This window comes from Etheostoma spectabile, chromosome 17 (genome assembly GCF_008692095.1).
Source record: "Etheostoma spectabile isolate EspeVRDwgs_2016 chromosome 17, UIUC_Espe_1.0, whole genome shotgun sequence".
Lineage (NCBI taxonomy): Eukaryota > Metazoa > Chordata > Actinopteri > Perciformes > Percidae > Etheostoma > Etheostoma spectabile.
The window spans coordinates 7,049,322-7,070,604 of NC_045749.1; the positions used below are offsets into that span (position 1 = coordinate 7,049,322).

General features: G+C 40.9%; 2 protein-coding genes across 3 annotated transcripts in view; one reads left to right on the forward strand and one right to left on the reverse strand.

The window, feature by feature from the left end:
- Positions 1-13,731, forward strand: part of sdccag8 (SHH signaling and ciliogenesis regulator sdccag8) — a 45,359-nt gene extending 31,628 nt beyond the window's left edge. Inside the window, exons 17-18 of one of the 2 annotated variants that reach the window (XM_032540957.1) lie at positions 12,536-12,662; positions 12,858-13,731. In XM_032540957.1, the coding sequence (XP_032396848.1) occupies positions 12,536-12,662; positions 12,858-12,884 (154 nt within the window). In that variant the 3' untranslated portion in view covers positions 12,885-13,731. Of the gene's footprint in view, positions 1-2,859; positions 3,173-12,535; positions 12,663-12,857 lie in introns of those variants that run through there. The other variant, XM_032540956.1, reaches the window with a different exon arrangement.
- Positions 13,732-15,541: 1,810 nt separating this feature from the next.
- Positions 15,542-21,283, reverse strand: part of akt3a (v-akt murine thymoma viral oncogene homolog 3a) — a 59,182-nt gene continuing 53,440 nt past the window's right edge. The window contains exons 13-14 of the mRNA XM_032540969.1: positions 18,712-18,814; positions 15,542-17,993 (exon numbers count right to left, since the gene is read on the reverse strand). Coding sequence (XP_032396860.1) covers positions 17,908-17,993; positions 18,712-18,814 — 189 coding nt within the window. The 3' untranslated portion in view covers positions 15,542-17,907. The remainder of the gene's footprint in view (positions 17,994-18,711; positions 18,815-21,283) is intronic.

Sequence of the window (21,283 nt, forward strand, 5' to 3'; positions counted from 1 at the left end):
TGTGTGTGTGTGTGTGTGTGTGTGGTGTGTGGTGTGTGTGTGTATGGGTTGCTATTGCATGTTCTCAGGAGGTTTAGCAGAGTAGGATTCTGGCTGCCAAAAGTGGATTGGCTGGGAAGTTGGCACCTAACTTCTCTCTTCTCCCAACTGAACCACGATAATCACTCTTGGCATTTAGTGAGTTTTATTTTCTGCTTTGACACTTACTTGGTTGATGAATCCTCCTGATATTTAAAAGTCTCTTGAGTTCAGTTCTACATAAGGTCACTTTTGCAGTGACTGTTAAGCCGCTTGACCACATTTTTGTAGTTTTTATTTTCCAGAGATAATTGTTTTGGTAAGAAGTGTGCATGTTTGGGAATGCATTTATGGCATTAGAGCAGTTAATATACCGGTATGCATTTTTAGCATTTATATATGAAGTTTTAGGTGAATTATTATAAGGAGGTACAGTATGAGATACATGTAAGGGAGGTGAGAGAGGTATGACTCACGTTTACGATGATCCACACTGCAGCTGGTACAGGGTTTTTCAGTATGGTATTGTATTTCTGGTACTGATCGTGCTCTGGGGGCAAAACTTGAAAATCTGCCTCAAATGTATTCTTACAACATTGATTTTAGCTTAAACAAAGAAAGAGAGATCCACAGTATTTATTAGGGCTTTATTGCACTCATGTCTTGCAGTTTGTGTAGATCTCTATTTTTTGGTGTGCGTGTGCAAGCTCAGTTATGTTTGTGTGCATATTCGTGTATACGTGTGTACATCGGGCTCTCTACATATGGTTCTGTTCTCGTACTGGTGTGTGTGTGTGTGTGTGTGTGTGTGTGTGTGTGTGTGTGTGGGTGTGTGTTTGTGTCATCAATACATTGGTATATGTTAGTTGTCCCTGCAGGCCCTGACACTCGTGGGCGCACTGCCGCGCCGCTCGGGGGTTAAGGTGTATGTTAACAGCTGGTGCAAGTGGGTTTAATATCCAGCGCCCCGCCCTCCATCGGCCTGCAATCTGTGCGCGTGTGCGAGCGCAGTTATGTTTGTGTGCATATTCGTGGATGACGTTTACATTGGGCTCTCTACATATGGTTATAGAGTTCTGTTCTCCTACTGAAGTGTGTTGTGTGTGTGTGTGTGTGGTGTGTGTGTGTGTGTGTGTGTGGTGGTGTGTGTGTGTGTGTGTGTGTGTGTGTGTGTGTGTGTGTGTGTGTGTGTGTGGTGTGTGGTGTGTGTGTGTGTCATCCATACATTGGGTATATGTTATTTGGTCCCTGCAGGCCCTGAGCACTCGTGGGCGCCCTGCCGCGCCGCTCGGGGGTTTTAAGTGTATGTGTTAACAAGCTGGTGCAAGTGGGTTTAATATCCAGCGCCCCGCCCCTCCCCACAGCCTCTCCATCGGCCTGCAATCTGTGCTGCGAAGAGCGGCAACAGCGCACCACGCACAAAACATTTGGAAAATCAGCTTGATTTATTTTTACATGGGCAAGCTGATGCCAAAACTACACAGGGGTTTTTAGCACACAATGTTTTGCTGCACCACTTAATTATTTATTTCACTTTGTCTGTGGTGTTGCATTTTTTTGCATTGAAATACAGGGATAGAATGGAGGGTGGAAAGATGGAGTTAGGGAAAATGCAAAGCCAGCTACTGTAAATATTTAATTCAAAAGTTATATGCGTTTCTGTGAGCAGTCCGGTTCAAGAAATAACCTTAAGGTAAATGTATATTTCACATGAGTGAGCACAACTGGGAAGGTTTGTAGCAGTTTTTATTTGTATTAACTTTTCAAGTCATCTACATCTTTATTCTCCAGATTATTTATGTGACTGGTGACATTTGACTATGTTGTATTACTGTATGCAATTTCCTGATGCTTATTCTAAGGGAAATAGAAACAAAATAATACATCTCTTTTAACTTGATTGAAATGATCATCGCCTGTTTCTCAGAGAGGGTGGGTTTGTTTGTGAGACAGCTCAGACTATATATTAATCAATACCCAACCAAATTGCCGATGAAAATTGAAAAACAATCCAGGGGATAGATGCATGGTATTTTACAGTTTATTAAAGGTGAATACATAGATCCAAATAGCATGACTAACAGTCTGTTTTTTCAAATGGATTTGAATAGAAATGTGATTCCTTTAGGTAATTTGACATCACAAATGCAAAACTATGTATGTATGTATGATCTAGTAAGAACTAAGCAATGATAATTATTTGCTTGCGAAAGTTAATATGGCGGTTAAAATAATTCCTGCTGATGAGCTTTTAAACTTTCTCTTCTTACCTCACCCTATTCGTTGTATCTCTTTTCACTTTCCTTTCCTCTTCTCTTATTCTCCAACTTTACTCCTCTCCTCTTTCTCCTCCTCCCTTCTGCAGCACCACGCAACCTTTTCTCACCCCACAGCTGTTCGCAGGCTGTTTCACCAATTATCACTATGCATGTACACACTGAGGTCACATACACAGACACACATATACACAGCAGACCAACATAACACCAATGTTTGCTTAACCACACATACTGTAGTGACAGAAGAGTGTGTTTGTCAGACCTGGGTGTGTGTGCATGTACTGTGTTTATGTGAGCACACACTGTACAGCCCTTTAAGGAGAGCAGCAACATATACGCAGATGTGCCTGTAGATCCACAGGCTTCACTGGGCCATATGGCCTCCATGAAGAAAGATGGTGTGTGCGTCTGGAGGAGGAGGGGAGGGAGGGAGGGAAGGATGGAGCTAAGGATGGAGGGCCATGTGTGGTATGAGCTGTGCAAGCAGTTGTTGAAGTGTGTGTTGGTGTGTGTGTGTGTGTGTGTGTTTGTGTGTGTGTGTGTGTGTGTGAGAGACAGACAGAGGCTCCAGGAGATTGGTTAATGGAACAAATGGTCACGGCGGGCCGGGGAAGAAGGAACAGGCTTGCTGTTACCGCAGGCGGACAACGAGCCCCGGGCGAGGGCTGCTTCATCTGGGCTCCTGCCACACACATATACACGCACGCACACACACCCCTCCAAACACACAGTGTGCTGCCATGCCCCAGAAGCAAAAGGATGCTCCTCGCAAAAACTTTTCATTTGCAAATTAAGTTGGCAGAGGCTGGGCAGAAGAAACAGGACAGCTTTCATTTGTCTCATCTCTGTGTGTGTGTGTGTGTGTGTGTGTGTGTGTGTGTGTGTGTGTGTGTGTGTGTGTGTGTGGTGTGTGGTGTGTGTTTTGTGTGTGTGTGTGTGTGTGTGTGTTGTGTGTGTGTGTGTGTGTGTGTGTGTGTGTGTGTGTGTGTGTGTGTGTGTGTGTGTGGTGTGAGTGTGTGTGAGAATCACACGGGCAGGTTTGTGTAAATCTGTGTATATGATGAGTTGCAACTGTGTGTGTGATCTGAGAAATAGAGGAAGGATAAAAGAGTGAGATGTGTAGAAAACCAGGACAAAGGCAACGGAGGTCCAGAGTTTACACACTTAATCTTTAAGCCTTACATTCACGTAAATATTAACAGCATTGCTGGTGTGTGTGTCTGATTTGTTTTAAAATTGGACTTTTAATTTTTCACAAAACAACATCCCCTTAACATAATTGAGTTTTTATTTTTTTCATTTTAAGAAAAGTTGAGTGTGTTACTGAAATAGCAGAAAAAGAGGTTCAGGCACGATATGATCTAGGCAGAGATGTATCTGTATTTCTTTCTTTTTTTTTTACTGCACATTTTCTGAGCACTCTGTCAAAAAATAAATTGTAAGATAAAATTTTGTTGCCATATTTAAAATGTATTAACGTTTCTAATTTGAACTACTGAATGAGTGAGAATGTGGGGAAATCTTAACTGTATTTAAACCGAGAGGAACAGTGTAGTCCCACACTCGTGTTCTTACCCCTGGATGGCGCTGATCAGTCGCTCTCCCTTCTCCTTCATCTTCCTCTCCTTCTCTTCTCATCGTTTCCATCTCTGCATTGCCCAGCTGGCTTCTGTAGCCAGGAGCAACCGCAGGGCAGCCTGCTGAAAGAGCATTGTCAAACGGTGGCTTTACAGCTCTATCTCTCTCACACACACACACACACACACACACAGACACACAGACACACAGATACACAGATTTGCAGCTCAGATGTCGGGCTGTAGCCCGAGGCTTGCAAGCTGGAGCGTTAACTGTGCAAAGTGTCACATCTCAAGCCCCTGTCAGTGTCACTCGCTAACACTACTTCATAAAACTACAGCTAGAAAGCTAGTATAGAAACACCTGTCCCTTCTTTAGAAAAATGTTAAAAGTAACAACAGCAGAAACACTTTAATGCCGGGAAAGCTAACCCTCAAACGCACAACTTAAAAAGAGTCAGAAGGCCTCACAGCAGCAAACACTATGCCATGGAATAGATGATATAACAGCCTGCAGCAGCACCAAAACCTCTGTTAATACAGGGCCGAAATGAAAGCAGAGACAGCTTCTGTGTTCATCCACAGCTGTTTAAAGTCTATGAATATATTTTTCTGACGTCCCTTTTACACATTTTCCAAATCTGGTTTAATAGAACTCATCGCTAAGGATGATTTATTTTGAGAGTTGTGGGAGTTCAGTTTGAGCTTCAACTTTCTCCACACTGACATTCATTAAAGTAAATTAACACTGGGCCTAGTCTGCTCGAAGACCAACTTTGACCTCGTGGTACACCCCTTAACAGCTTTCACAGCTTTCATTTTTATTTCTCAATTCCTCTCACCTTTAATGTCTGTATTTTTTATTTACGCAGCAGAAAATCGACATGTAGCGCTATTGTTCAAAGCCGGTCTCTTACTTCTGTTTGGTTAGTTCATGTAGTTCTAATTGTGATCAGGAAGTAATTAAATGAAACAACTGATAATAAAAGAGAGGATGATAATATACAGCCTTACAGGCCAATATGATACTGTACGTTTCCTAACGTTATGAATTTGTACCTCAGAATTGGCAAACATTATTTATTGCATGATATATTGTGCATAATATTGTGCTGTGATGCAAATATAAAATAACTGAGAGGTAAGGACCTGGAACCAGGCTTTTGGTTCTAAGCTTTTTTTAAATAATTAATCCTGTAACAATACTTAACATTGTTTAAAAGGATACCATCAAAATCAGCGTGCAATCACTGCAAGTAGAATTTCAATTCAAATTGTCTAATAAGAAATGTTAGATGCCACAGTACATTTATTTACAATTTATGGTCAATGTCTTTTTATAGCTGAATATTCTGCAAATTGTTATTATTATTATTATTATTATTATTATTACTGTTGTTATTGTTGTCTTTATATGGTCTTCTATTCTATATTCTTGCTGAAACTGATGCTTGAAATTTTAATTTCCTTGTGGGAGTCATAATAAAAAGAAGTCTAAATCTACATATTGGAAAGTGCAACAGTAATGTAGAGAACATGAGAGTGGAGTAAATGGCTAAAATCCTTAGCAAACACTAGCATGATCTTTGAAAGATGTACATTATAAAAAGGATTAAAAAAAAATGTTTTCCACTAATGATTTCTTACAAAACAAATTAAAATACCTTCTCTCACTTTAATCAGTGGTAGTAACTTAGTAAGATGTATTTATACTGGATAGCACTTTTCCAAAAAAAAAAACTTACAAAGTGCTTTACAATAAATGCATTTAGCACTGAATATCAAACAGGCTAGCAACAAATAAATCCAAATAGAATTGATCAAACAGAAATAACCTCAATAAAAAAACAAAATATCATTTAAGAGAAGCGAAGGAATAGAAGTCAGACTTGGGATATTTTTTGTTTTATTTTAAATGACAGCTAAAATGAAAGACTAAATATTTAAAAGTTTTTTAAAAAATATAAAGCCAGAAACAGCCAGGTGTCATTTGTTCATTTTAAGCTGAGCTCAGGGAGCCGACCCGAGAGACTTTAAGTTACAATTATGGCCGCAACAATTCAGAAATGTATTCAGGGGCTTCACTATGAGGTTGCCTAGGTAATAACCGCAATTGTATATTATAGATTGCCGGGTGCATCTGTTTGTTCAAGTGTTTTGACTTTCACACGCACCTCACCATTATAGAAAAGGTAAATGTTGAGCACACAACCATTACAACATCTCAAACTCTTTTACCTTCTCCTTACTGTGTTCAGCACTGCTGGGAAACCGCCAGGAGTTGGAAAGCAATGACGGAAAAAAGTTGTCACACAGGTGATGCCTTCATTAACCCTACATTTGACCAAGCACTAGTGTAATTTTGCATTAATTCATTTATTAGATTTATCTCATTTTATTCGATATGACCCAAATCTCTCTAGTTAAAAACATGCATGTTTCACTCTGATTTGATTCGTAATCTGCTCACATGTTCTGGTTTTACTGGATTTTTATCATAAAAGCAATTGCCGTGAATGACTTTCTTAAGTTTACTCTACGTCATAAGAAAAAATAAATCTCCAAATACAATGGATTTTTATCTTGTGCGTTAGAAATTATAACTAAATGTGCAATTTATTACAAAGCTGTGCTGTCAGTTCAGCACAAGACACTCAATTAGTATATACCTGTGTATTCTGATATTTAGATGCTGATCTTGTGTGTGTTTTATCGGTTAGTGTAACTCCTTGGGCTGCGAGGGAAGACTTACAGAAATATGGCTTAGGGTCCTTTTCAAGTATGATGCCGACATGTTAAAAAAAGAATAGAGGCCAGTCAGTACAATTTTTGGAAAGCACTGTTAACAGTAATTAATGGACAACACAAGAAAAATCACAGAATAAAATGGTCTCATCCTGATCAAAACACACAGTGTCACCGAACGTGTTCCCATGTCAAATGTGCGTGTTAGCAAGAGCAACAACTGGCATGACAGGTTGGTGGATGGGAGAGGGGCATAGCCTTCAGGCACACACATTCTTGAGTGCAGTTGTGTGCTAGCCAAGATTTAGCTAGAGCGCTAGGGTGTTAGGGTGGTGATGGTGGGCCTGGGATTGGGCGAAATATGGTTTTGTGAGTGTGTTTGTGTGGCAGCTGCAGCCTTCATGCCCCTGGCGGTGTTGTTGTAACCAGGCAAGCCAAGGCCGTCTGCCTGCATTCTTCACCCCCTGGGCCGTCTGCCTGCCACACACACACACACACACACACACACACGCACGCACATACACACACACACAACAAGGTGCATGCAAGTTCTGTTAGTCAATTGTTAGTGTGTGTTAAGTTGAGATGTTCACTATCTTATAGGGTTGTAGCAGAGTCCTGTTTAATTTTCCTAATATTCACGTGTGTGTGATTGTGTTCAGATACAGGAGAACATTTGAAATTTGCTCTTTAATTATAGCCCATATTCATTGTCACACTCTTTATTTTTGGCAAAAGAAGAACATAATCTCCATACGTCATTTTATAATGTCTCTCAGTGAAATCCATGCCGACTGGTTATTTCTGGAGATACACACAGCATATGCAGTGAGACGTTAGTTTACTTGGTGGCTTGTTTTCAAGTTGATTGGATAATGTATGCACTGTCCAATAAATATTTTCTTCAAGTGACACGCTCCACTAGCTAATTTGTCTAGAAATAAAAAAATAAATAAATGCACACATTCATTTGGGGCTGTTGAATGACAGACCTGAACGCTGCCTCCAGATCTTCTTTTTTCTATTACTGTCTCTCTGTTTCTCTAACATGACGTTAGCACTTTCCCTTTGGACCGTGCCTTTAGGACATATGCTCCCACCTGTAAATAAATATGCAAACACACAGCAGAGTTTAGACACTAGCTGTGGGCTACGACTGATGTATACCACAGAGAGGTAACTGTGTCTGTGTTGTAATTAATCTCCTTAGTAGCAGCAGTCAATAGAGAGTGCGGCGGTTTGAGGTGCAGATTGTGAGCAGAGTTTGATTATCATGCTGTCTGGGGAAATTACTGCAAACTGCCTCTTAGCAAAACTTGCTTTTATTATGTCTGCTGGAGAGCAAAATACACGCTTACTACTACGGCTGCTCTGGAAGCTGTTTCAGGTATTTTTTGGAGGATAATGGAGGAATTGTTTCAGTGCAGGTGTTGTGTGTCAGTAAAGCGTAGGATCCAGCAGGGGGTGTCCTTTCACCAGGTCAGTGGGGAGGCTCTCCTTCTCTTAGATCCCCGTCACCTACACATCCATTTATCTGTCTGCCCATCGGTCCATCCAGGAATCTATCCCATCCAAGCTTCCTTCCTTCCTCACCGGTTCCAGGCAGAGGCAAGCAAGCCTGCTGTGTGTGTGCGTGTGTGTGTGTGTGTGTGTGTGTGTGTGTGTGGGGGGGGGGGTTAGTGTAGGGCAGTGCCCGAGCATTAAGCCGTATTAAGCCCTAATTAATGAGCGTGCCAGTCGATACAGGCCAGTTATTGGATTTGCTGCTTTAGCTGCTGGAAGGAGCGCTGCCTTAATCACACACACATTCATACACACATCCCCCTCTGAGGCAGGGTGTACAAGGTGAGACAAGGGGTGGATTAGAGAGAGAGAGAGAGAGAGAGAGAGAGAGAGAGATGTTTAAGAAGGCCAGAGGTTGGCGGCTCTCTGGCCAGACAAACTGAGTGTGTGTGGTTGTTTATGTTTGTGCCAAGGTTAAAGCTTTTCTTACTGCATTACATAAACCTTCAGCTTACAACCTGCAGCTACAACCTACATCTCAGTTCACGACCTGACCAACTGATTCACTGGCTGCATGTTCAGCTCACTTACTGTCAGACTATGTGTAAAAGCCTGCTGGCTTTTTGCAGCCGTGTCTGTCCAGTTGGTGCCATTTCTCCAAAATAATAGTATTTTGTATATTTTACTGCATAGTGCCTCAGTTTCACCTAACATCTAAAGACATGAGGACTTGTTCTCTCCGACCTGGACTGAGGACAGTGTTAACAGGAGGCCTGCATTAAAAATTTAGGCATGTGGATGTTTACCAGGCATGGGAAAGTCTAGGCCTTTACATTATGGGAAACCTAGCATAAAGTATTTTATTTCATTTATACTTTTCATTTATTTTTTGTCTCATTTTTATCTTGACACATAGGACTAAAAGTCAGGATAATGACTAAATTATTATATAATGTTGATTAAAGGCTCATTAAAGGGGCTATACTCGACTCTCAGAACATTAATATAGCGGCAAACACATATTTGCTATGTCAAGATAAAATGGAGTAGTGTCATCCTGAGCAGAGAATGAAGTCACACTCCCTCTGTGTGTGTTGTACTGTAATCCAAGCGTATCTGTATAGCCGGGCCGGCGGCGCATGCAAAACGGAGGTATTTCAAGTATTGGGGAACGGCCTGTAAGAGCCATGTGGAGGCAATTGATTGTTGACGCGTCACCTGCTTTACAAACCTGGAGTGGATTTCAAAACTGGCCACTCATTAGCACAAAATCTCTAAAAGAGATGTATCTACATGTACCAAGATCAGAGATTGTGATTTGAGATGGGTGATTGGATTGGCATTTTCTCAGCATTGGTGGTGTGGAGCTAAAGGCCTTCAGTCAACACGTTCTCATCAAAAATTTACAGCTTCAGAACAACAGGCTCTGTTTCTGACCTTTAGGTCCTCTGCTGTGTGTGTGTGTGTGTGTGTGTGTGTGTGTGTGTGTGGGGGGAGCTGCACTTTCTGTGTGGCACATCGGTTTTGTCTGTATCTTGTGCCTTGGCACACCACAGCGGGGCTGTGTGTGTGTTACTGTGTGACGTGGCGAAGCCCTGCTGTGTCGTGCTGTGTGACGGCGTAGGCGGGAGAGTGGGAGGAGGGAGAGAGTGGGGGTGGCTGGTCAGGACAGCTTGGCAGCCGGCTGTAGGAACACCAGGCAGGGAGGGGAGTCATTGCCCTCAGCCTCCAGGACTGGACAGAGCCTCCAGGTCTGAGATTAAGCGCTCAGCAGGCCTTCAGTTGGGATGGAGGAGAAGGAAAGGGAAAGAAGGAGGGCAGGTTATAGAAGCTGAGGACTAATGGTGTTGTAAAAGGAGGCTGAAAAAGTTGATAGAAGATGGAGGTGAGTTCCTCACAAAGAGGGACAGGCAGCAGCAGGATTAAACCCTGTGGTGGAAAACCACAGGGGCAGGGCAGAGTGAGGACCATGTGGGGGGAGAGCAGCGAGCAGATTGCGGAGGAGAGTTGGGATGTTCGCCTCCCCCGTCTGTCACACACAGGCAGCCCTGCCACTGCCAACATGACCAGCAGGGCAGGGGCATCTGTCTCCCCCCCAGCTACCTCTCTCTGTCTGTCTCTGCCCCGAAACACAACTCTCTTCATCCTCTTCTTCTCTTCTTTCTTACACGCATCATTCCTGCCTTACTTGTCATCTTCTGAACCTGTTTTAACAGTTAAAGATGAGTAATCGCATTTCAAGTGCAGAGGTTTTCAAAGCTTTTTTTGGCTTGTGACATTTTATATCTAAAGAACTCCGACTTGCAGTTCTTCCCCACAGACTGCATACAAACTCTGAGCGCTGTTTTCTTCTCAGAATGATTTGTTTGGTTGGTTCTTTGAGGCCTAAAGAGGTCAAACTCTTCTGTACTTCATAAAAATAAAAACTTAACTTTATTTATCCTCTCACTACTCCTCAGTCTTCTATTGTTGACTTCTCAGATTTCTATTATTCAGATCCTTTACTCAAGTAAAGTCTAATACCACAATGCAAAATACTCAATTACAAGTACAAGTCCTGCATTTAACATCCTACTGAAGTATAAGCACAGAATCAGAATGTTCTTTAAGTTCTCAAATGTAAAAGTAGTTTTAGTGTGTAAATGATGTACTGTGTAATCTTATGTAAGATTGTTAGGTTGTTAATACTCATGCATCAATGTGTAAACCGAATTTTACTGTTATAGCCGGTGAGGTTGTGTGTGTGTGTGTGTGTGTGTGTGTGTGTGTGTGTGTGTGTGTGTGTGAATTAAATAATGGGCTGCTGGTGGGAAATATCTTAACAAACATTCCACCTCCACCCCCAAACACAGTCAACACACTCACTATTCATACATACTTTACCCCTAAACCCCAGCTGGAAAACACCACCTCCCAACACACACACACACACACACACACACACACACACAGTCTACTCCCATTGTGCAGTGAAAGAGTTCATTGTCTGCAGGAGCAGACACTAATTGGGACGTCCCAGTAATGATCAACACTTTGCTTCACGATTACACACACAGCACAACTTTCTCACCAGAATGTGAACCTGCTATTTAGAATAGACCACAGGGACAACATGTGGCTCCATCTATCCATCTCTGTCCTCTTATCCGGTATCGGGTCGCTGGGGGAGCAGCTCCAGCAGGGGACCCCAAACTTCCCTTTCCTGAGCCACATTAACCAGCTCCGACTGGGGGATCCCGAGGCGTTCCCAGGCCAGGTTGGAGATATAATCTCTCCACCTAGTCCTGGGTCTTCCCTAAGGCCTCCTCCCAGCTGGACGTGCCTGGAACGCCTCCCTAGGGAGGTGCCCAGGCATGTTGATATAATGTCATATTTGATCATTTGGTCATATTTGGCCATTTGGTCCAGTGTCCAGACACACTGGGTACTTCTTCCAACACCACTGCTAATGCGAACTAAAATTGCTTTGAATTTGGTGTCAGTCAGTTGAAACATGAAAATGGCACCACAGTTGGACAAAGAAAAAGTTCCACATCCTGTAAAAAAATGTACTAATTTCAGTTTATGAAGTATTTATTCTTTCCTTTTTGGTGTATACATATATATACTATTATTGTGGAACTGCCCCCATCATTGTGTTGGTGGTTGTGGGGCAATCAGTATTTTTCCAAAAAGCCAACCAAACATATGAGGCCAGTTACAAATTTGTTCACAAATGCTTTTTAGTAGGGTTAGGGTTATCCCATAATGGATTTAAAACGGATTCAATGCAGTTCTTTTTATAAAGTTGAATTATTCTATCTACCAATTCTTTGTCAAAACGTATACTGAAGATAATATACCGTAGTAGACAGTCACTAAGAAACAGTATGTGGATGAGTCACATATGGCTGCTATCCAATCTGTAGAAAATGAATCAGGAACTATTTTCATAACCGAATACTCATTTTAACCATTTTTCTTCAGAGAAACGCCAACCATTAGCTGGTTTGAGCTTCTCAAATGTGATGATTTGATCTTTTTTCCTTCCCATACTTTGAGTAAACTGAATATCACATGACATTTTTCACTATTCACAATTAATCGATAATGAAAGTAATTAACTGCATCCCTAATCCAAATTATTCACGAGGGTCAATATTGTCTATCGATTTAGTTACTTTAGTTACTATTTTTCAGATCCTGAATCCCCTCGTCTGCACTCTATTCATGCAATGTTCACCTCTGCATTCATGTGAACAGGGTTGATTATGTGAGCAACACAGAGTCCAGAGATATTTATAAAGCTTTTTGTAGATCCAGCACTCTGTCAATATTTACAAGATGTTTGTTTTTTTTATTAGCCAGGAGGGTATGTTGCTCTTTCAGTCAATAGTGTGTGTGTGTGTGTGTGCGTGTCTGTGTGTGTTGCAGGCTGCAACAGTTGGACCGTCACTGTCAGAGCAGCGCCCAGCAGGTGTGTGAGCTGCTGGCCAAACAGAACCAGCTGATGCAGGAGAGAAACACACTCACTGAGGAGATGCAGAACCTACACATAGAGGTACACACACACACACACACACACACACACACACACACACACACACACACACACACACACACACAGTGATGGTGCCTTTTCTCTCCAGGTGCACGTTATAGTTGTCAGTTTACTAAAAATAAATAAACATAATCTGAGTCTTCATCACATAGATTATATGTTTCATTGAATTTTTTTGTGTTTGTGTCTTTCTAGAGACGAGTCAATACTCTGTCCACGTGAGTCTGTTCTCCCTGTTTGGAACTGGATCTGAAGTCAGAAATTTCCTGTTGACAAGAACATACCACAGAGTTATTTTAGTTGTTTGTTTTTTTTACCCAGGAAGGCATTTGTGTTCCTCATTCTTTTTGTATTAAGGTGCACTGTTTATACTTAATGTTTACAAATGTTTTCTGATCAGAACTGAAAATCAGGTTTCCATTTTATATTTTGCAATACACTGTTACTGTGATATGTTAAACTGGATGTGTGTGTTTTTTTTTTTAACCTCATTCATTAATTTATTTTTTACAGATTTAATAAACGACCGCTGAGCTTTAGGGACATGCTAAATGATTTTTTTTTTCTCCATTTTTAACATTTTAACTGAGATGAAAGTTCAGAGGATCAATAGTATTTTCAGCGACAAATCAAATAAGTCAACACTACCGTAGCAGATTGACATAGTTCTTTATTGAAGCTGTCTGTAAGAAGGAAAATAATGTGCATCCCTATCATATACATTTTATGTGTAAAAATACTAAGGATGTACAGTGTAAAAAAACAGCTTCATGTTGATGGTAATATGTTGTTTTCACATCCTCGCGGCCTTACCGGCCAGCAGCACTGCATCCTGACAGCTTGAGGGACAGAAAAAGGCTGTTTGATCGATCTGCTGTGTTTCCTGACACCGTCTCAGAATCACATCACCTCTGCTCCGTCGACACGTCAGAGAGCCGAGCTGACTTACAGTGCTTCAGAGAAACATGGCCCACTCTGAGAACATCTGGCAGCTGTCCACAGATGTCTCACACAGCTGTAAAGCTACAGTAGATGGACATGGACATGAAATTAAAACTCAATTACACTTATTTGTACATGTTTGCCTGTTTTTTTTTTGTTTGCCGTTTATAAATAAAAGCATTTCATGCTTGTTCGTGTTAATAATCATGATGATAGTAGACTAGTACTGAAGAAAGAAGAGAGGGGAGGAATTCTGTCGCAGACACAAGGTCAGATACTTCCAACACTGGAGCCGTTTACTGATTATCTGCATTAAGCGCCGGGCGGAGTGCAGTTTGGGATTTTTGGCTGACGCCGTCGGTTCATTAACAACGGACGAGATCAATACAGAGCAGCTGAGGTCTTTGAAAGGATTTTACATATTCAAATACTATTGGAGTCAGATCTGTTGTGATAGTACAGTACAAACAGCAGCAGCTTTAAGAGTGAACACTGTCAGTGCAGCGTCAGATACCTCACATACTGTCGATTCACACCAGACGAGGGCACCAGTAAAGCTGTGAGGAGGATTTAAGCATCCAGTTTAAGAAGTTACTGATGTACCCACAACTGATTCAGTCTTTAGGGGAAAACACACATTGATGAAGAGGAAATCAAATCACCTTCTCTACTTAGAGTAGTTGGAGGATAATGTGTTTTTATATGATCTCTGACCTTAGAATCAGCATCTGGCATGGTTGCTGCCAGTAAATCAGCGTAGATATACAGTATGTAGAGCATTAAACGAGGAGCGTTAAAGGCTCTATGGAAAACTGAAGAGGAGAAGCAGTCAGTGACATCAGTGGATTTTTCTAAACATTTGTTCATGAAATCTGACCAGCTTACTGAACATTTCCGCTAAGTGTAATTCTGCAGGACTGACCGGTTACTGGCATGTGGGACACAATGACCAAGGTCTTGCCATCGCTAGACATCAAAAGCAACATCAAAGCTATCGTTTGTATGTGGAGGGGAGATGTACTTTAAAAGTCCTAATTTTCTTACAAACATGAAAAAGCTTTAAAAAAAAAAAAAAAACTTCCTTTAAAGCAGGGCTGAATCAGATTCCTCTAAATCATGTTAAACGTGATGGATGTGATAGTGCTGTGACCAACGTTAGAAAGCGGTATTTTATGAACTCTGGTTTCTAATGAATTTGGCGGTAAGCGTGCACATACAGCTAGAACTCCTCAGTCGCTCACAGACCTGGGTCAAATCAAAGCTGAAATCCTTCCAAATACTTGGGAGCGTTTGCTTGAGCCTGTGGAGGGTGCCAGCTGGGTGGAAATTGTACTCATTTTGAACTATTCGGCTGCTTCAGCTGTGCCAGACAGGCTCAATCGATCACAGGGAAGTATTTTTCATAAGAGTTCAGAGTGCCACTTTGACTCAGGACTGGTGGTGGACAGAGGACTACAGCATGCAGGCCAGCGCCATCCATTTCTACTTTCTGCCATCAAGCTCCGTTGCCAGCTAATAGCAATTTAATGGATGTGCAAGAGTAAAGTATATGAACTTTTAAAGCAGCGGAAAAACAGGTAATGTGTTGTATAAGAGATATCTGTAAAGAAAAAAAGGAGGCATTTATTTTTTAGAACAAAATCTCTGAAGACAAACTGCAGAGTGAAACACGACTACACCTCCTTACTGCTAATCTTCAAAACAAAATGACAATAAATAAATTAAATAGAAAAGAAATTCAAGTTATCCTCAATGATAATAAAAACATTCAAATAAATATTGGAATACAATTTTCTATGCCTAATGAGAGCACATCCCCTGGTGCTCTCTTTAAATATGTGTCATACAGACGATGTCTTCCACATAATACCTTTTTTTTTTTAAAGATGCAGTTGACATTTCAAATTTTAAAAAATATATTTCCTCACAAATGGAGATTCTTTTACTCTGAAGTGCAGGATGTCAACGTTTTTGACTTATTCTGAGCTAAACCATAAGGCTTACTGGCGTTTGAAGACAGAGAAATTGAGGGGATTTTAAATCTTGTTGGTCAGACTGGAAGACATGACGACACAAACAAACAAAGTCCAGACCCAAGAAGTGACAGCGCACGTTAATGACAAGTAAAATCTTAAAATAAAGGTGGGATATTGCTCTTTCTCATCTCCAAAGAACTGACTGACCTTACAAACTTACATTTTCCTTTCCATCATCATTCCTCCTTCTCCTCTACGCTGTCTCGTAACATTAAAAGTAGCACTTACAGTTCAACACTGAATCTTTCTCGTCCTAACCGCTTTACATTCAGACTTCCTTGATGCACTGGTTTTCTTTCTGCTCAACTTTCACTTCTTTCTCTCTGAATATTCTGTCTCTCAGCCTTCAGATTAAATATGGGAAGCATTTTTGTCAATAACTATGTCACATGAGCCCTCATAGTAAACACCTGAAATTTAATTAATACATTTTTTTTTTACCTCCTTCAAGCTCAAAAGAAACCTGTCTTTAATGTGTCCTGTCACCGTTTAGCTGTCACATTTTGGTCACAAAACAACACAAAAACAATAAAATAAACAATGGAGCAGGAAGGCTTTCTGCTTTCCCTCCTACATTCATCAGCCTTTTTTGTTTCTCGAGGGGCCAATTTTTTTTTCTTCAGCCCTAAGAAATGTTTTTTTTCCTAGAATCATGTAATAACAATAGAAAAGTTAAATATAAAACCGATGCGTAGAACAATAAATAGAACATATATATATTATAGTCATTGCTATGATTGGTGTAAACCCATAACTGTTGATGCGTACCTCCTCACTGACCATAAGGTCTTTTAAAAACAATCCTTCATGAGAATCTCCCTGGAAACAGGAAATCAGCTGTTACCTCACTCATCATTACATCATAAATGATCACACTATAGATATTTCATCATTCTTGGAACTTTTCACCTGTACTTTCTCTCCCTCCTCATCAACAATGCCCAACCTGCCATCTTGGACTTCTTTTTTCACTCGGTGGGGAACCTGCTCCTGCTGCAGTTTCTCTTTCCTGCACAAAGACAGAGAGGTACAGCTGTGTGGTCCCCTAAGCCGTGACGACAACATGTCACGGTAAAGCTTCATCATCAACACAAAGTACAGTTTTGCTTTTGTTTTCCCTTTCGGGGAAGAGAATTAAACTTAGAGTATATAAATAAATAAAAACTTGGGGAAACATTCAAACCAACTGTTTTCCTCTCATTTTCACCTCCACAGTGATGGATTTATCAACCACCTTGCACTGCATTGTGGGTAACGTAGTAAAGCTCATGGTTTGGGAGCTTCATCCTTCTGAACTGCTGTGCTTTGATGTGCGTTCTTAAACACAAACCCATAATAGTACCTCACACACACCCACACACACACAACATCCTTTCATCGTCTTAATGTACAGTTGATGTGCAATAGCTTTACATTAGAAGTACTAGCAACATCTGTTCTGCAGCTGTACAAGCAGAGATGGTAATGCAGTTGATTGATGTGCTGCTGGCGCCTGTTAAATGATCTGCAGCATTAAGCTAGTAGTATAGCACCGGGTTTTAGTAGTAGCAGTATATTAGAAGTAAGAGTAGTAGAACCTGTAGTAGTTGAAATAGCAGCAACAACAATAATGAATTGCACTGAGCCAACCTGAGTCAAATCCTGCTCGACAACATAAGCTGGAGGATTCTGCTCGCTGACGACAACTGCTCCCTCAATGCCAGGCAGCCTCAATCAATCCCAGAATTATTTAAGTGAGGATTTGAAATCAGACCCAAGTGACACTGAGTCTGAGTGTATCTGTGTTTGCAAAAGCCTGAGATTAAACCGGTAATGGCAGTTTAGGTTTGAATGACTTAAAATGCTATATCTTCATCTTACAGATAAGAAGCCATAATTATGTCTTCTTAAAAAATGCATCAGCTATTGTCTAACTTCATCAGAAGTATTTGTTCTTTTAGAGTTTGGCAGGACCGACACATGTCAAAGCACAGCAGGGCACCGGTGATGCTCCTGTCATTAAAGGGACATTACATAGTAACTCATCACATCACAGTTCGGATCACCTAGGGTTGCAGTGCAGGATTAGAAAGTAATTTTGACATTTTGAAAAACGGAATTCACAAAAAAAAAAAAAATAAGAAGCAGACTGCAGAGGTGAAAAAGAGAGGAGGAGGAGAAGGGCAAACTCCTTCAAGTCTTTCTGGGTCAGTCCAAAGCTGGGGATCTTTTGTCCCACACTGATGACCTCAGAGAGCAGCTGTAATGTTGTCACCGTGATGGACAGTTCATTCCCGTCCACTGGCAGAGTAGGAGAACTGTGGGAAGTGTGGCCTTCTCTCGTTGTCTAGACAGTCCATCCCGTCCTCGTCAACTAAAGAAACGTGGAATCAGAGGTTTTTAAAGATTCATTACAATTTAAAGTACATTTTAAGTTAATGCAAATACATATAATCAAATTGGAAATGTATATCAAAACATTAAAACATTACAAAACATTGTGTTTGGGCTACATTGTTGTACTGTAGATTTAAAGAGAACAAGATTAACAAGTGTGTCTGTGATGTGCAAATCTCTTGCTAACATACCAATAAGCGACCTACAAAATAAGTGGAACCTCATATTAGCACAGAGAAACACATTGGTTCCACTCATCCATAATTCAGTGTTGAACATTTTGAAACCGGCATCTTTATTTCAAAAGCCTGTGAAAAGCTGCATGTGGCCTGAGGACTATTGCAGAAACACTTGAATAAACAGACAATGGCATATTTTGAGTGTGTGTTACCCCAGTTAATAAGTTGAAATGCCTCATGTGAAGAAATAGCGTGAATACTGATAAATGGTTTTAGACTGCAATTATTAAAGTAATCAAAGTGAGTAAAAAAAATGACTTTGATCACTATCAGGTGCTTATGCAACCGAATGACTGGAGCTTAACAATTTATTCCAATTTATAATCAAAACATATCTTCAGAATATCTTCAGCTAGGTAAAGAATGAAAGTGATAGTTCATCAAGTTTTACTGTGGGCATATGTTTGTACGTATATGTGTTAGAAAGAGAGAGAGAGACAGACAGAAGACACTCACATTTCTCTGGTGGGGTGATTGTGATGGTCTGGGCTGTGAACTCCTCGTCAAAGTATCTGGTGTCGGTCTCCGACGTCACCTGAGGCTTGAAGGGAGGGACCATCTGGGGCAAAAACGTGAGGAGGACACAAAGAGGAAAGACTTGATTATGCAAGAACTCTTCTAAACTACAGAGAAGCTGCTTGAAGGACACCAAACCCGGACGTCTAAAAACCTGCAATCGGATCACCCGGTGGACAAATGGTCAAGGAGCATATCACATAACTGCAACATTCACACAGAAAAGAGAGCTCTCTGCGCTTCTGCAAACCACAACAATCCGGTGCAACCAGGGCAGGACAAAACAGTCACACAGTAGAGTAAAACATACATACCACTCTCTTTCTCTCCACATTTCCTGTTGATTTCTGTGCTTTATGTATATAGCACCTTTTTAGAAGAGGCTTTACAATAAAAGATAGAGGTAAATAAGATCCGGAACTAATACATAAAATATATAAATAAATATATAAAAAATATATAAATAAACTGTTACAACAAATACCATTGTAAAAAAAGAAACAGCCATAAAATAAAAGTGAGTCATAAAAAGAGATTTCGGGAAGCTGTTGAACTCCCTGCCTTACGATCTCAGGCTGGGAATTGAGATCGTACGGCAGGGAGTTCAACAGCTGAGGGGCCCGGACAGCAGGTTGAGATCTTGTATGTATTAGTAGGGCCCAGCCAGAAGATCTCAAGCAGTGCTAAGGCTCCTAGAGAATCAATATTGCTGCAAAATATGATTGTGGAGCAGACAAACTACCAACACATAGATTATAAAAGATTGATAATTGGTACCTGTGTATTGATATAGTATTGCCACTGAAAATATTGCGATACTATGCTGTATCGTTTTTTTCTCCCACCCCTATGGCTAGGTGGGGGACCAATTCAAGAATTTACAGTTTTAAAAAGAATTCTAAGATTGTGACTCTGTTTAGCAATTAGCTCCGAAAAATTGGCGTTCCTTGCTTCATTGATCGCACACTGGTAAGTTTACATTAAATCATTTTTAGGGAAGCAACGGAGACACTGTTTTTCTTCTTTTGCACTTTCGCTTTGTCTTCCTGCATTGTTTCTATAAGCTCTTAAAGTTTTCAGCTTTTTGTATTTGACTGGAGCTACAGAGTCTAGAATGTTTGTGCAAGAGTGGCAAGCTCCTTTCCTCTATGGTGAGGCCGTGTTGTTAACTGGTATCAAAGATATGTTTGAGGCAGTAAAAGCTTGGCAAAAGCAAAAAAAAAAGAGTGAATTCATGGAGCGGGGGCAAATCTGTGTCGGGGTTTGGGGTCAGGAGAGAGTGGAACCTTGAAGCACACATCAAGTTCACATCACATCATCCACACAGAAACCATGAGAGAGCACAAGGTCAACAGTGTGCCATTTGTCACATAAAACAAACACATAAAATGGGCAGTTTATTTTTTGTTAAATAAAACAAAGACTCTCAAAAGTGGAGAAGCAGCCAAGCAAGACTGAGGAACAGCTAAAATCATTTTAGGTGTATTAGTGCAAGGCCGACCTAGACACTAGGGAACTAGTGGGAGTGGAACAGGATAGGAAACACCTCTTCCTCTGCTTTTTAACTGTGGAGGTTAGCAACATGATGTCATCAGTGCTAGCATGCACAATAACAATATGAAAAGAGGGGTGTATGTCGAGGAGAACCGGAATTATTTAAATAAAATCAGCTGTCTCGCTTCCTGAGAGATAGAATGTAAATGCACCAGGACGCTTTAGAAATCTGTTGATGGGTTCACCAACAATTAAAATATCAGTTATCTCAGTTTCCAGGTCTCCTTTGTAAATGGAAAGCTTTGAGTCAGCTCCCACCCTTCAGCAGAATCAAGGTAGCCTTGCCTCATCTCGATATTTCAAAAATGTATTGTGTTTGTGTGATTAGACTATGTGTTGTCTCTATGCATTTATACTTAAAACTTGTGTGTTGTTTTACCAAAAGGAAAGCAGGGAGGAGAGAGGATAGGGTAAACAGGAGAGGCGGTAGAGAGAACAAGAGAGGAATAAAGAGACAAAAGTGAAGGGAGGAAGCTCAGCACCTGTCTAACATGTTATGATAGGTGTTGCCACACAGGACCTGGTTATTACTAGGTAGTGTTATACGATTAAACACATGATAATCCTCCAGGATACAAGGTCACACATCTCCATTATGCTTTGTGCTTTATATGGCTGCTTTTCTGTCTGTGTGATATGTGTCTGCTCACATGTGTTACATGAGTTAACCCTGACCCTGCTGATAAAATTCACGATGGATTACCACGGTGTGGAAACCAAGTGGTCCCAGCTTTATCAGAGTCTCCTGAAGTTGCTACGCAGGCGCATTGCCTAGCCTACAGTGCGTTTCTTGAAGTTGGAATCATGACATAAGGAGGAGATGACAGCGTTCAGGACGTATCAGCCGTGTAAAAAAGGCCATAGTAACACATTCTCTCTCTCCTGACATGACTGACCAATCAGTGACGAGATTTATCGCTTTGATCTCCTGCCAATCACTAGCACATAGACAGGAGAA